The sequence below is a fragment of the Montipora foliosa genome, chromosome 10 (genome assembly GCF_036669935.1).
Source record: "Montipora foliosa isolate CH-2021 chromosome 10, ASM3666993v2, whole genome shotgun sequence".
Classification (NCBI taxonomy): Eukaryota; Metazoa; Cnidaria; class Anthozoa; order Scleractinia; family Acroporidae; genus Montipora; species Montipora foliosa.
Genome location: NC_090878.1, coordinates 36,460,306 through 36,476,377, shown reverse-complemented (window position 1 = coordinate 36,476,377; position 16,072 = coordinate 36,460,306). Strand labels below are relative to the sequence as shown.

At 40.6% G+C, this 16,072-nt stretch overlaps 1 protein-coding gene and 1 pseudogene across 2 annotated transcripts; both read left to right on the top strand.

The window, feature by feature from the left end:
- Positions 1 to 2,602, top strand: part of LOC137972869 (probable ATP-dependent RNA helicase DDX41) — a 5,366-nt pseudogene extending 2,764 nt beyond the window's left edge.
- Positions 2,603 to 8,490: 5,888 nt separating this feature from the next.
- On the top strand, positions 8,491 to 15,630 carry LOC137973273 (uncharacterized). 2 transcript variants are annotated; one of them, XM_068820050.1, is made up of 4 exons: positions 8,491 to 8,631; positions 11,625 to 11,715; positions 12,666 to 12,816; positions 14,842 to 15,630. In XM_068820050.1, the coding sequence occupies exons 1-4, from the start codon at positions 8,588 to 8,590 to the stop codon at positions 15,300 to 15,302; spliced, it is 747 nt and encodes a 248-aa protein (XP_068676151.1). In that variant the 5' UTR covers positions 8,491 to 8,587; the 3' UTR covers positions 15,303 to 15,630. The 2 variants fall into 2 exon arrangements, with proteins under 2 accessions (XP_068676151.1, XP_068676152.1); XM_068820051.1 differs by lacking the exons at positions 8,491 to 8,631; positions 11,625 to 11,715; positions 12,666 to 12,816 and adding an exon at positions 14,412 to 14,668.
- Positions 15,631 to 16,072: the final 442 nt, after the last annotated feature.

Genomic DNA, 16,072 nt, shown 5'->3' with positions numbered 1-16,072 from the left:
AGTTGATAACCATGCACTAAGCCACCCTGACTCCCCCATGTTACTATACCTAAACAACAGAACGGCGACCATGTTGTTGTACCCAAGTAATCCTCTGGGAATTGAGCTCTATTATCATGCAAACGTTTTCCTTTGTTTCACTGGAAAAACAAGGTTTCTGGTCACGTGAGTGAAAACACTCAAACTTTTAATGTAAACTTTTAATGCGCGTAGCCATTTTGATTAAGACACACGAGGGGATTGGTAACGATTGTTTACAAAAATGGCGGCTACGCCTGAAAGGTTTGCTCTTTTTCCTCAGAAAGAAGTTTACTAAATTGTTTAATAAAGTCTATCAAATATATCCAAAATTCTTCCTTGCGAATGTTCTCTCTTTAGAAAGTGCGCCCGTGATTCGCTCAGGCTTCTTCATAAAAACTCACTCGTTTCTTCATCATGTCTTCTTTGTAGCTACTCGTAATTCTTCTACAAGTAAACTGGTATCTACCCCAGAAAAACGGCTGGGTCTACCGGGTAAGATCTATAACATCATCGCAAAATGAGAAAAACGTGGCTCTACCCGTTATCGGGTACAAACGCAACCCTTGCGTGTTTCAAAGGATAATCGTGGCGAGTTGTGTTCAAATAAAAGTGACTAGTTTAGCAAGATATGTGCTTAATGGAGGGGTAAATCCGCTGATCGCTCCGCTGCTCCCCTCAGGACCTTTACGAAGCCCCCAATTAACGAGTAAAATTATCTGGCGTAAGACAGAGTTCTAAAATATGCTAGGTCTCACTCCCAGGGGCCAATGCTTTAAGGAAAAGACGGGTTAAATAGAGCGAGTTTCAATCGAGTGTCGTAAAACCAAAACCAAAGTAATTACTTTGGCCAATCAAAAAGGACGGAGACAATCCGGTAAACCAATCAAAACTCGAAGAAAATTACACGTAGCCGACACGAAGCGCGGGAAGTTGTGCACGTGCGAGTCACGACTGGTTTTAGTTTCACTTCTGATTGGTTGAAAAAGTGGCACGAGAACTTTGAACCAATCACTGAGTGAAGCAATACAAAACCAAAGCAATTCGCTACTTTCTTTCGACACACAATTGAAAACCGCTCTAGACGAAACAATTAATAACAAATTATTAAAGGAATTAAACCGTCACTCCTACAAAAGAGTAACTTTGAGCCTGAGTAAGTTATGCTTTCAGTCAAATTTGTCGTGAACATTGTTTGTAATGCAGACGAAATAATTTAAGAATCGCTTATATTTACATCAACAAATTGAGCTACTACGTTGGTCGACGAAACTTCCATCTCGAAAAGGCCTTCATCAAGTCAATCGCTCGACGCTTCACGATCGCCAAGCACAACTCACACATCGGCGTCGCGACTTATGGAAGCCGACCACAACTGCACATTCGTTTTAATAAATGCGGCTCTTTTGGTTTGTTGCTAAAAGTACTGGATTGCATTCGATATCCAAACCAGAACGGACAACGTGTTCACCTGGGAATGAACGCTGCACTGCGTTATTTCTTTAAGAAAAGATACAAATACTCCTTTGTTCAGAATATTCTCGTTGTGATCGTGAATGGAAGGCAAACTGGGCGATCTTGTCACATCATGAGGCGTCATCGCTGGCAGTTCGCAAAACTCGGGGTCAAAGTCTACGTTGTTGGGGTTGGCCGCATTGATTACAGATACTTTCGTCCAATTACTTACAAGAACAGACACGTGTATACTGTCCGTTCGTACAGAAGCCTGGTAACCAGAGCTGGTCAAATTGGCTAGTTTTAGATTTAACTCGTAAACTAGTAATAATCATGGATTAGTAAAGTACGTTCGATCTCTATTGAAAGTGGACTTGCGAGGTTCTTTCAGAGTCACAAGCCAGTTGCAACAATAAGTTTCTTAGCTCAAAATTTTGGTAATGGACTTGATACAATCGGGATGGTCGAATAGCAGAAAGAAAGTTGTGGTTTACTGCATGGGCTCTCTCTTTAGAAAGACTGGCAAGATCGGCAGTGCTCAATCCCATAACAATTCAAGTAGGACCAGCTGGTCTGATTTCCCCAACTATACAACAAAATGTCATGTTTTGTATCATTGCGAAAAACCCGCAAAACTGCTCCAAGTCCTGCGAAGCACTCCATTTCCGCCTGTAATTGTTTTTACGTCGTCCATTCAGAATGTGGACTATGTCGCCGGGTTACTCAAGGATGAACAGTTCCATGCATCTGGTCTCCATTCAGAAAAATCACAAGATTATCGCTTTAAGCTTGTTAGCGCATTTCGTGATGGCAAAGTTGATGTCTTGGTGGCTACTGACGTCGGTTCACGAGGTCTTGACTTTCCAGAGGTAACGCATGTTGTAAACTATGATTTGCCTGAAAGTATAGAAGACTATGTTCATCGATGCGGCCGAACAGGCCGGATGGGTCACTTTGGAATTGCAACCTCTTTTCTGACTCTGGACTGCAAGATAGCTGATGAACTCAAAGAGATGTTAGAGGTTATGGATCAGGTTGTCCCGAAAGAACTAGAGAACCCAAAACAGTTTGGTAAAAAGATCATACGAACAGAGTTTGGTGATAGAGTTGTGGAGTTTTGATTGTTCCGTGTAATTCCTCTTTTAGAGGGAATAGGTTGTTTACAACCATCCTCTAGAGACAATTTTAACAATGGCATAATGTACAGTTCTTGGATGGAAAACAAAAGAAGCTGGTTAAAGATCTTTTGTTGGTGTAATTCAACATGGCAGCCATGACGTAATTTATGTGTAACCACCTATACACCTTACCTACTTTTTGTCTACGTGCCAAACTGCTTATATCATACAAAAGCCGCAGCTGCATTGTGAAAATCGACCATATCTTTGAGTCAACTTCTATTCTTTTGAGCTCTCGGATACAAGAAAAAAACTAGAATTCAAGGCCAAGATTTCCTAGACCAAATTATACTGGGTATTCCAAAAAGGAGCGATATCTTAAATTATTAATTATTTGTTAATTTTAGGTAAATTATGTATATGGGGTTGTAGGAAGTCGAACATTTCTCCGAGCTTTAGTTAACTTCAGCGTGACTAGTTACAAAGTATTATAACAAAATCGTAACTTCCGGTAGTTGATACTTCCGGAAGAAATTAATAAAGAAAAAGCTTCTCACTACCAATGTTTTCATGAAGAGAAGGTTTTAAGTCCCTGATGAATAGCGATTCTTTAATTTCACACTGCAAGTCAGACTTTCCAGTAGCGAGGATTTCAAAAAGGTCCCATTTGATGTTATGACTAATAGAAATAGTATGGTCTGCAACAGCAGAGGCGTGGCCGACTTGTGTAAGAGCTTTGAAATGCTCGGACTTCCCTTCATGCGATCTTGTTTTTGTCTTACCGATGTAGAAGGAATCACAGTCCCAACAAATGGCTTTGTATACTATTTTAGATCTTTAAGAACGACTGAAACGATCTTTGTAAGGAAAAAAAAACTTAATCCTGCAGGTGTTTTGAAATATAACTAACACCGCCATAAAACTTACTGATACAAGATTTAACATGTCGAGCAAGAGCTTCACTTTGAAAGCCGAAATAAGACAAGACAAGAAAGATATCTTTCTTAGGAACAGTGGTGGTAGGTTCAGCAGACCTGTTCTTTTGTCTGTTCAAAACATCATTAATGTGATAACAAAGAACTCCTCCTGGTTAACCATTTTGAAGGAGAGTGTTCTTTAGATCGAAGAGAGTCGACTGTAACAAGGAAGAACTCGAGCAGATGCGTAAATAGCGATAGTTGAGGGTGCCGATTCAATTGATTTTATACTTTCTTGGAGCGAAAGAGTCCCAGAGAGAGCTGCCCAAGTACTTTTGTTGCCACGAGGCGAAGGTGAGTGACTGTGATGGCTTCGAGGTTTCTGCAGATTCCTCGTTTTTAAATGAAGTTTTCTGTCAATGAAGTATTTCAGTTGCCTCATTGTCCATGAAATTCCATGATAGACAGAAAGAAACATTAATATATAGATTTAACCAAGCCTAGAAGCGGAGCTTGTACACAAAAATTTGATAATGTAAATTGGCCACCGCAGTGGCGGATGTAGGGGAGGGGCCCGGGGGGCCCCCCCCCCCCCCCCCCCCCTTATTTTGGTACTTAAGTATATATTCTGGTAAAAATTGAGGCTAAATTTTTTTTTGGGTTCACACACTCAAAAAAACCGCCCCCCCCCCCCACCTTAGCTCAAGGTCTGGATCCGCCACTGCACCGTACAGAGATTCTAAACACTGACGTTTCGAGCGTTAGCCCTTCGTCAGAGCGAATCGAGGAATTATGGGTTACGTGTAGTTTTTATAGTAGAGTAGGAGCCACGCTATTGGTGGTAACATGGCAACGCGAAAAATAGGAATATAGTAGTTAAATGAAAAGCGTTCGTTAATACCTTCGACGTCTATGTAGTGATGATCAGAGGAGATGTGCCAGTTCTTCGAAAAACGTGGCTATCCTGTCTCTGTGGTCAAAGCGGGCCATCATCGCACCCAACAATTTGATCGACAGTCATCGCTACAAACGTCAGAAAAAGATAATGACAGAATTCCATTCACCCTCACTTTCCATCCTCATAATCACGCAGTGAAAAGTATCATTCTTAAAAAATTTTAAATTACTCCAAAATGATCCCGAGACTGGTAGAATCTTTTTGCAACCTCCACTTATTTCATTCAAACGCGACAAAAACGTAGGTAACTTTTTAGTTGGAAGCGCGTTCAAAACTAACGAGCAACCCGTCACTTTCAAATGCGCGCGCTCACGATACAAAACTTGTCTTTTCACTGTTAACACTAGCAAGATATCGGGACCTAAGCGATCTGTTAAGATCACCGATCATTTCACATGTACCTCCGCAAATGCCATTTATTGCATAAACTGTACGTTATGCAATAAATTATACATTGGCGACACAGGTAGACGCGACTAGGTGACCGATTCCGCGAACACCTTCGCGATGTTGAGAAGAATGACAAAGATGCAGCTAATCCAGTCGCTCGACATTTTAATCTCCCTAACCACTCCGAAAAACACATGGCTATAGGCGGCCTTTCCCTACATCTAGGTACGACGGAAAGCCGAAGAATCTGGAACAAAAATTCATCTTCCAAATCGTCGCCCTTAATCCTCACGGTATTAACGAACGCTTTTCATTTAACTAATATATTCCTATTTTTCACGTTGCCATGTTACCACCAATAGCGTAGCTCCTACTCTACTATACAAACTACACGTAACCCATAATTCCTCGATTCGCTCTGACGAAGGGCTAACGCTCGAAACGTCAGCTTTTAGAATCTCTGTACGGTGGCCAATTTACATTGTCAACTCCGTTGATACAACCAAATTTTTGTGTACTACTTCCCCACCGACGCAGCACCACAGTTTCTTTAGAAACTACCCCCTTCATTTAAAAGCGGAGCTCCCTGGTTATTTATTCTTACTGCGTGTAGGGTTTATGAATCGTTCTCTTCAAAAAAACAGCTGACCTCGGTGAGCTCTAAGCTTGAGCCTGCGATATGGTCACGTGATACTTGTCAGCGGATACCTTATTTTGACATGTTTGAATTGATTAAAAGATGGATGTCCAATATCAAAGATGTATGCTGTAAACTAGCATGATACTGGTCACATTGGCATACATGGAGGGGTGGACGTACGGACGGACGGACGTACGTTCGTATGTAGGGACGGTTGATGACGTCATGGCTATAAAACCAAGATTTCTCGCATCGATGGGTTACCATATTTTCTTAACAATGGTGCTCCGCGCGCGCGCGCCTTCGGCGCACGCGGAGCTCCGCTAAGATAGCCGAGTATCGATGTCCTGCTCTATAGGACCCTACGCATTCCTTCACTGAATTTAAGTTTGTCACTTGAGCAAAGACAATCTGGATGCCTGTCGCAAACAACTATCGACTGAAGCAAGAACATTAACAGAACGATCCGAGCACGCATATTAAAGAATTTACCTGGTAGTCATACAAGACAATTAAAACTCAAATTATCATTGTATTATGTTAAACGGTTTTGCCTTGGAAGCCAGAAGGCATTCGAATTGATCTCCATCATGCAACAAGTTTAAAATCAGGGCAGGTGTTTTCATTTCTACAAGTGTTTTGTAGTCCAGGAATGTCCACAAGTACTTTGAGATGTCTTGAAGTGTTTTGTGCGTATGAGCCAACGAAGTGAAAACGCGCACTAATTGGTCAACAATCTAAAAATAAATCGGTCTGTGAAAACGCCGTGACAGGAATATATGGCTGTTGTTCACTTCTAGTCTTTGGCCCCTGCATGGAGCCGCTATTTTGGAGTGCCGTGCTGGTTTTAGTACCTGTGTAAAAGGGGTTAATTTAATCAAATATCTCTCATCACACTGGCGGCGTCCACGAAAAAAACGCCACTTCAGAATATAATTATAACTATGCGCCGACATAAATATATTTCGCAATTATTTCATCTCTTTCACGTGGCAGACAATACGGGCAAACTATCCAATAACTTAAGGAGGCTCGAAAGGGTTTTCAGCTGAGCGCGCGCGCGTACCCACACACGCAATTTGTAAGCTGCTCGCGTCAGCTCGTGATTCAAATGGGTCACAAGAAATAAGCAAATACCGCTAATTTCGCTCTCCTTTCTTCTCATTCCTATAGACATGAATATAAATAGACATCTCCTATTCATGAAAACTACGAAAATTCTACGCTTTAATATTCATTTAAATCCGTTTGTGTTGACCTTCAGCTCAACTCGCGGGTGCACTCGAATGAGCGGGTGACGCATGCGTAAACACCGATCTTGTAACCCCCTCATTTTTCCTGATTTTACAACTTTACTCGTTTATATCTCTGCTTCCGGACGGTGAATTTTTTTCATTTTTTGCATGTTAGCTGAGATTAATTCAAAACGTTTGTCTTTCAAATTTAAAAAAATTCTGTAGGTGAAAAAAAAAATTCGAGGCACACCATATTTACTAAATTTTATGAATTTATTCCCCAAAAAGTGCTAAAATTTGTTAATTATGCCAGGGCAGTGCTCGTTTAAAAAAAATTTGCTTTTTTGCTCCAATTATGCCAAAAATTATGACAATTATGCTAGCACAATCCGCCAAGGCCTATCCGGGAAAGCCTCCCGGAGGCAATTCGGGAGATCGTTAATATACATGAAAAGATAACAAACCAAAAAACCAAGGGACCAGTAATATATGCTGCTTACGGAACCCCAGGCCACGAGTAACAGCGCGAGGAGTTGATAATCTTCCATTTACATTACATCTTTGGGTCCGATTGCTTAAGTACGATTGAAACCACGTGATAGTTGCCTAGCAGCAAGATGTCATACTTTGGGGCCGACCAGTGGTCTACGTAGGTGGGGTCGGACTGAAACACGAAAAATGGGCTCTCTTAAAGGAGTTGATAAAATTAACCATCGTAAGAAAGATTCGAATGTTGGGGTTTCGAACGTCAGCCCTTCGCCGCTGAGCGAAATGCGAAAGTCGAGGGTGTAAAGAGCAGGTTGCGGCCGAGGTTGCAAGTTAGGGTTGCAGGTCATTAGGGCCGTGGTAGGAATTACCACACCCTTGTCATATTAAAAAGGTTTAAATAGTCACGAAGCGATTAAAATACGGCGAGTTTATATTTTGAGATGACGTTTTCGTTGCCGTCGCCGTCTTCGTTGCTTGATTTCCCAACTATTTCACTCATTGCTTTGTGAAATGAGTCAAAAACGACGGCTAAACCTGTTCATCTTTCTAATAACACATTACCTCCAATTTTTGAAACCGGTCTGAGCCACCTTAAACTGTTTAAAATCTTACCACGAAGGGATTCACAAGTCGTTTGTAGGCATTTAAATTGTACCTACAACAAGGAAGTCCTAAAGTGCTGGTACGACCAAAAAATAATTCTTCTTTTTCTTTGGATTTCAAAACTATGTTAACTAAGCACTAGGTGACCCAAGTTTTAAGTTCTGATTTTAAAAAGACACCTATTTATTTTAACTTGAATTTTGTTATTTGTTGGTCCGCCATTACTAACTTTAAAATCTTGAGAGAGCTGGGTCGAGGAGAAAATGATGTCAGACTCACTGGTTTAAGAATGCAATGAGTGTGTACGCGGCTGAATTAATATGCAGCACGGAAGTAATAAGTTGCAATAACACGCTGAAATTTTAAGCTAGTGAGTAAATGACGTCACTTTCCCTAGATCCAACCCTCTGAGGTCCAATCGGTCAGTTTTGAACGTGAGTAATGGCGGACTGTGAAATCCAAACGTTACATTCAAAACTGAAACAGCCTTTGGATAAAAATCAAAGCTCAAAATTTTGCCAGTCGGGTTTTAAGCAAACACGCTTTCAAAATCTGAGGAAAAAAAGAAGAATGATTTTTTGATCATAGTGGCACAGTTAACTTGTCCTTGAATCCTTTCAAGCGGGACCCCATGCCAATATCAGTAATGGTAACGCAAGCTTTTGTCTGCGGATTAGCATTGGAATTTTTTCCCGTTTGCGGTGTTTTGCAAAAGCTCATTCGGTGCGAACATCACTGTTAGTAGAATTGATCTCCCAAGAAAAATGTATCTGGCGATATCGCTTTTTATTCTCTTTGCGAGTATTCAGTAAGTACATTTTTATTCTCAATACCTTTGTTATTTACCTCGTGATAAGCCGACCGTGGCTATAAGTTGAAAGCTTAACTATAACATTTTATTTCCTTCTACCAGCTGAACTGATTATTGAATCAATATTGAATGATTGACGAAGACTGCTCGGAAAAAGATCATTGCGTCTGTGTCCTGAGTAACACGATAGCTAGCCAAATTGATTAATTAATTTTTTTGGTCGATTTAATTAAAACCTGCGAGAACGAAAAAAAAGGCACAATTCTGTTAAAACTTTCACTTACAAAACGTCACGGTCATAAAATGGGCTCGGCGTTTCTTGAACAAGTTCCAAAACTTTTTGGGTAAGAAAAGCCACTTCCAAAACTGCCATCCGCTTGTTTTGATTGGCTGGTTTTTGAACCTGTTTTCAGGGTAACACAAATCAATGATTGTCAATGATATTTTTTACTGAAGAAACAGACGAGACGTCAGCTTTCCAAATCTTTCACGGTGGTAATTCGACCTTTATCAACTCGTTTGATAAAGCCAAATTTCCTTGTTTCACACAGTTTCACGCGGCACCACAGTTTTTTTAGAAACTAGAAATTTGTTTGTACTAGCCACTGATCGGAAGGGCGCTTAACTTAAGGGAGATAATTTATCCTCAAGTTTTTCACGGGTTGTTTACCATTTACAAGGGGAAACCGGTTGGTACTAGGTTTGTTCAAATGGTAAGCAAAAACTCCCGAATTGTTTTTGCCCAAATTGGTGACGTTCTCGCCATTGTTGTATTGGCAACGGCTTGCCGCTTTTTTGGAGTACCGTGCCAATTACGTGTGTAAAAGGGGTTTTAATATCTCTCATCGCATTGGCAGTGTTCTTGAAGACGCCACTTCAGAATAAAAAACTTCGCGCCAACGTAAATATCATCCATCCTTTTAGCGTTGTCAGACAATTGGCCGAAGCGGAAAATACCATAATAATCTTTAAATGAAGCTATGATCCTCTCAGTTATGAAGGAAATTTTTGCAATTGCGTAAAGAAGCCTGAAAAATCAGGAGTTCAACGGGGTTTGAAACCGTGACCTCGCGATACCGGTGCGACACTCTAACCAACTGGGCTTCATAGCTTCATAGCACAGTTGGTTAGAGCGTCGCACCGGTATCGCGAGGTCACGGTTTCAAACCCCGTTGAAGTTCTGAAATTTTCAGGCTTCTTTACGCAATTGCAAAAATTGCCTTCATAACTGCGAGGATCATAGCTTCACTTGATTTCATATCCGCAGTTCATATATGATCCATTTCATACATAATTTCATGGTCGATAATAATCTTTATTTGTCCACCCAACATTTGTGTAAACATTGTTCTAAGTCGCAAGAGAAAAAGGACACAATGCTTATGCAAAATAGACCAATTTCGATATATTAAAATCCAGTCCTAAACAAAAGCCATCATCTCGAGGCTCTGGCGAATAAACTCATACAAATCCTTTATTTACTCCCCAGAGCCTCGAGATGATGCCTTTTGTTTAGGACTGAATTTTAATATATCGAAATTGGTCTATTTGGGGGGACAAACAAAGAATATTATGGTATTTTTCGACTCGGCCAATGGGTGGTTTTCACATTACGTCATCACCACCTATAGTTCCTTTTTTTCGTCCACCGGTACCAGCATTACATCATTGTTATCTGTTTCTCTAGAACTTGTTGGCAAACCATCTATATGAGCCTGAAACTATCCTATAACTAATTTGTGCAAACGGTTTTAAAGTGAAGATAGGAAATGAACAGTTCCTTGTGGTATACTCACGCTGTCGCCAAATCCTAAAATTTGGTTAATTTCACTTTGTTGTTTTGCACAGTTCAGCAAAGAAATGCACTAAAATGGGAGCTGCATGATTACTTTTCTCTTTAACCCATAAGATTCTTGCCTTTTTGGCGTAGCCACTGCCTTGGCCGACGTCACGGTAGTTGCGACGTAAGGCGCTGTTACACTGTGAAAGGTTTCGTGCAACTTGTATCGCATTGTTTTAGCGACATTGTGGCGGGACAAGTTGCACGAAACATTTCGCAGTGTGACATACCCTGTAACGGCCAAAATCGTTGCGAGACAAGTTGCACGAAAGTAGAACTTAATTCTACTTTTGGCAACGGCTCTTGCAACTTGTCTCGCGACGATTTTGGCCGTTAATAATTCAGCATCACAAGCAGCAAAAGCAGGCTGAAATTTGCGTTTTGCCAAAAATCAAATCAACTGGATTACCTTTAGCTCATTTTTTTGCCTGTTGTCTACAGATGTCGTACAACTCTTACAAAGACAAAGAGTTGTTTTAATAAAAGAACTTCGACCAGCAGTAGCCAACCGTTTTTCCTTTGCTGTTTCATGTAAACGTGATGTCAAATCTCTCTAATGATCGTTCGACCATTGGTGGTTAATGCATGCATGATATCCATCGAGTAGCTATCGAATCCACCATAGCGAAGATATCGTTGACGTCACCCATAAAATTGTCATTATTCAAATTTGGGCGCCATTTATGCAAAGGGTCTATTGAATTGCATTCTCGGTCGCGGTTGGCGTACAGAACAATGAAGTAAAATGCCTATTGGGATAATGCAAAACCTGTGGGGCCATTTTCCATTGTCAGGAGCCCATCTGGAGCGTGCAACTTCCATACAGCGTCTGTGAAACGGCGTTTTCACAAGTAGGTTTATTTTTAGAGTAGCCCTTAGGTCAAAAAACAAAGGCAGTTCCGGTTCGGTGACCCTATGACGTCAGCTTAATTTCTTGTAATTGGCCATCGGGCTCCTCTGGGAGTCTCTTTCGCGGGAAATTCAATCTAATAATAAATCGTTCTGTGAAAACGCCGTTGCACGAACACAGTAGAGTTGTAGGCTCCGGGTCATGGGTTCCTGCCATTGTTTTGTACACAAACATGCCCTTTTCATCACGTGGATACAAACCAAGAATTTGTTATCTTATTTTCTTCTTACTTCCAAACAGCACGAATACTGTTTCCGGTTCATCGCATCATTCGTATCATGATGATCCAGTGCATATCCCGATTGGAGACCTCGGTTCTTCTGGTTCTCAGGTATTTTTTTTGTTCCACCTTTTCTGCTCATGAGATTATGAACTAAAAGAGATTGTCACTGAGCAAAGTTCACACGATCTCCGGGCCAGACATTCCGCTTTTCAGTTTGTTATTAACGTCAAAAAGACCGAGCTATTCGAGCGAATGGTCAGCTTAGACTTCAATTTACATCCTCTCGCAAATCTTAGCGTTACAGCAGACGCTTTCATGCTTTGTTTGGGTGACAGTGGTAATGGATACTTTAGACAGTTTGTAGGGTCGAAGATGAATAGACTGCGACAGTTAGGAAAACTGTAAAAAGACTGTGACTTGCAATGGCAAATTGGAGGCTGGACCTGGCGTTCTTTAGTTTACCCAACACATCACGTACGCATGCTGAAATAAATAACAAGAAGACATTGAGGATATGAATCTACTAAAACATTTTACGCCGGATTACTCAAAGTGAGGGTATCCGGTCGTTTCGCCCGCAAGTCGTTTCGTCAAAAAGTGATTCACCCACAATCAAGTCGTTTCGTTATCACAGGGATTGCACACACTTCTGTCGATTCGAAACAACCTTGTTTGGCGAAACGAATTACGAGCGAAACAACCATAAACCAAATTGACGTCCCCAAAGTAAAATTCTTTATCACCCGCGTTTTTACAGATTTCGTAATCAGTTGCTTAGCGCTTCGTTACGCTTTATGCTTTTTGCCATTTGGTTCAGTTCTACCCTTGTTGATTGGCTATGAACTCTCTCGTCATTTCCCTGAATCATGTTCCCAGCTAGTTGCTCACTCGTTTTTTTTTTTTGCCCGCGCTTAGTGCTCGCGCTGTGATTGGTTCACTTCATCGCCCATGCCAAGCTACATCAATCCCAACTTGTGATTGGCTTAGCTCGGCCGCCCAAATGAAATAAAATGTAAACAATGTCAATCATGTTATAATTAAAATCTTTTTTCGCAAAGAATGTCCATGTGAAGGGTTTTTCTGGAAATTGTACGGCTAATATCAAGGGTTTGTTACGCATGGAGGGAATGGAGTTGCAATACTGTGACGGGCAACAATGGGTTCAAGTTGCAGGCCATTCAGCTGAGGAGAACAGTGAGACTAATCCAGGTAAAAAAGTGTTATATTTTGATCATGATTATTTTACGAAAGCACTCAAAGTATGAGATGGTGGATAGCTGATACATTATTCCTTTGGCAGCCAGTCAATCAATCAGGTCGAGTCTACTCTAACGCAAGTTGGAAGTTACGTAATTCTCCTAAAGACCTTTTCATGATATCAAACATTGTATATAAGGAAGATTAAGAACACGTACAAATGCGTGCTGAAACTTCTAAAGAAATTAAAGACCAAAACGTTTCTAATAATCTTGTTTTAATTTTTATCCTGAAGAAGTTGTCAGTCTATAGACTTAACAACAATTTTTCACACTTAATATCATCTACATCTTTAAGAAACTATTTGAGCCAGGAAAGCAAATGGCTACAGCTCTAATATTCTACAATGTTTAGACTACTCCATTTCCGAAGAAATCACCCGGGTATTCCCGAAAATTATGAGCGCATTTTCTCAATATTTTCCCCGCATATTTTACTCCAAAGTACTGATGTTTTTACATGATTCAATGTTTTCCGTCAATTTTTTTTGTCTCTCGACTCTGCTGAACAGGAAGTCGAAGAAATGGTCAGAAGTTGTCCGGCCAAACTCAAACACAATCCTGTTGTTTTTGCTATCAACCGTTTCATCAAGAATTTACTTTCGAACCACCTACATGTATATGTGAACTGAAATATCAATTGGTCCAACTGAAAAACGTGCGAGGTCGGGAAAAACAAGAGTAAATTTCTCTTAACTTGCTTGAATAATCGGGAATTCCGCAAACCCGTCAGGGTTCGAAAAGTCTGAAAAGTTGGGATTTCACTTGTTAGCCTGGGAAATTCATTTTTGTTTCTTCAGTGATGTGTTGATAAAAGCAGATTGTTTTTTGCAAAGAATCATCACAGCATGCATTTAGCGCTTTATGTCTCATAATTCAATTAGCAAATTGTTATCGACGCCGGAAGACAAATATTGATTTTTGGAAAAAGGAACACCGACCAATGTGATCAGCGTTTCCGATCTTAAAATTTGCATTTGTAAATTTTGTATGCTAAAAACATGATTTCAAATCCCCCATTCTTTCAATATTTTAAACATGTTTTGCTTGTATGACAGAGAGAGAATAACTAGGAAAAACGAGAAGGCTTTTTCCGAGTTCTAAACCCAAATTAATTAGCGTCCTAAGGCTAATAACGGACAGGAAGAACTTAAGTTGTGTTGACGTGGCACTTGGTAAAAAACTAAACGCGAGCGCGAGCCAGAACAGTCCACTGTCAGCTGCACTGTGAGTTTCGCGAGACTAAAATGTTGTATGAAGCCGAGACGATAGTTCTGATTGCCCTGCCTGCTTTATATAATTACAAGTAGTATTTGTTAGTAGATGAATGTAATAGTTTGTCGAGTTCTGGCTTCGTGCTCGCGATATGTGAAGTCAGAACGAAAGTTTGTCAGTGTTGTTTGTAAGGTAAACACCCTGTTTGCATATAAAATGCAGTGTGCTTTATACAATAGCTGAAAATAGACTGCAAATTTAAAGAAAAGATAAACAAAATCTTGTTTCAACACGATCTTAGAGAGGCTTAAAATTATAGCGCAGAAGGCGAAATTCCATACTCGAGTTAATCAGTCCAGTACATATGTGAAGAAGCCGACACTAACAAATCAGTCCTGACACTATGAACTCCATTGTAGTTTGCCTTTTCGTGTTTATCCTTGGTTTGCTGGCTGTGAAAATTCCAGCCGAAGTTGACAGGAGTGAAGGGCCTGGTCGGAACCCAGGCTTGCTGAGAGGCTCGGAACTCTCAAACGCTTTCCAAGAATCTTCGCTTATCACCAGAAGAACTGTTGGGAAACACAACTCGGGTTTGTATTTTTTTTTAGGGTAAAATTTATAAAGCAATTGCACCATAATAAGAAAAAAAGTTTGCAGGCTATAAGATTGGCTGTGAGTATGCTCACGCAGACCGCGCCACTCTGTAGATCCACGAATCGAAAGCCTCACTAATACGACACGTATTCTCTGTTGCTATTTACAGATCGATGGCGAAAGATGAATTTCGCTCCAGTTTGTTTTGGTGCGAAGAATCAAGAGTTTGGCAAATTCTCCGTCCACTACGTCTCTGGTGGAAAGCTCGCTGCAGTAAAATTGGTTCACTTGTATGGTTACGTGACGTGCGACAGTCACCACGTTTCCTACTGGTCCTACTGGGGCTGTGGTGACTACTACTCCGGTGACAAGATCGCGGTTGTCATAACAACTGCGACCAATCATGTTCTTTTGCCGGAAAGCCAGTTCATTGTTGCTCATGGTGCTAAATGGTCCAAAGTTCCCGGATACACCTCGGTCTCTCCGGAGCTTGAGTTGTCGTTTTTTAACCCTTATTCGGTCCAGTCAGGCCAAGAGCTCCGCCTGTGGTATGGCGAAGATTTGATGAATGTTAGCGAGGGAGACAATCGGGGAAGAGCCTGCGTCGATATTTACGCAATCTATATCTGAGACATCTTGGAGTGCTTTTTTCAGATCCTAACAGATTTTGTAGCTTCGTTAAGGGGTTTTTATTATGATAGCTTTTTACTCGCAAATGTAATCTTGGCTACCAGTCTTCAGGATTTTTGCTATGCCAACCTGGAGCGGATGGGAAAAATTTCGTAATTTCACTGGTTTTTTCCTTATTTGTATCTTGATTAAGAAAAGGGTTTTCGGATTTAAAATGCTTAAGAAATAATAACGAAACAATAATCTAAACTATAAAGGACATAAAATATGGGATTTGTTTTTCATTTCATTTGCACACTTTCAAATAAACTGAGGGCATATAAAGAAAGACTTGTTTTGTATCATCGTGGTTTGCCTCGCATTTGAACGCTTTCTGTTGACGTGGAAAAAAGTTTGAACGTGAAAGCACCAGCAGCATAGCTACTACCCTCACAGCGAGATTCTGGAAAATAATAATCAATATCTAGATTCCCTTTGCATTGAGTTAGTTAAACTCGCCGCACTGTGTGCTTTAAAGTCCTAAAATGTAAAATAACAGCATGAAAGTTAAATAAGACTATTTTACTCACTCAATATTGTTTTTACCACTTGAAAATAAAATCCATATCTTTGCGTCGCCGGGTAATATCGAGCTATGTATCGAGCTTGATCGATGGGAGTTTATATGGATTTCACATTAGATCGAAAGCTCTGAAAAGGATCTCTGTTTCGCCTTTGAAAAGCTACAAGATAGTTCAAGCCTGAAATGCAATAGTCTAGAACTACAGAAC

Bases quoted from the DNA above. Each gene is read 5' to 3' on its own strand.
- LOC137973273 (XM_068820050.1), top strand. From the start codon at position 8,588: ATGTATCTGGCGATATCGCTTTTTATTCTCTTTGCGAGTATTCA. The intron at 8,632-11,624 runs GTAAGTACATTT...ACTTCCAAACAG, and splicing joins ATTCTCTTTGCGAGTATTCA to CACGAATACTGTTTCCGGTT. The intron at 12,817-14,841 runs GTAAAAAAGTGT...TGCTATTTACAG, and splicing joins GAACAGTGAGACTAATCCAG to ATCGATGGCGAAAGATGAAT.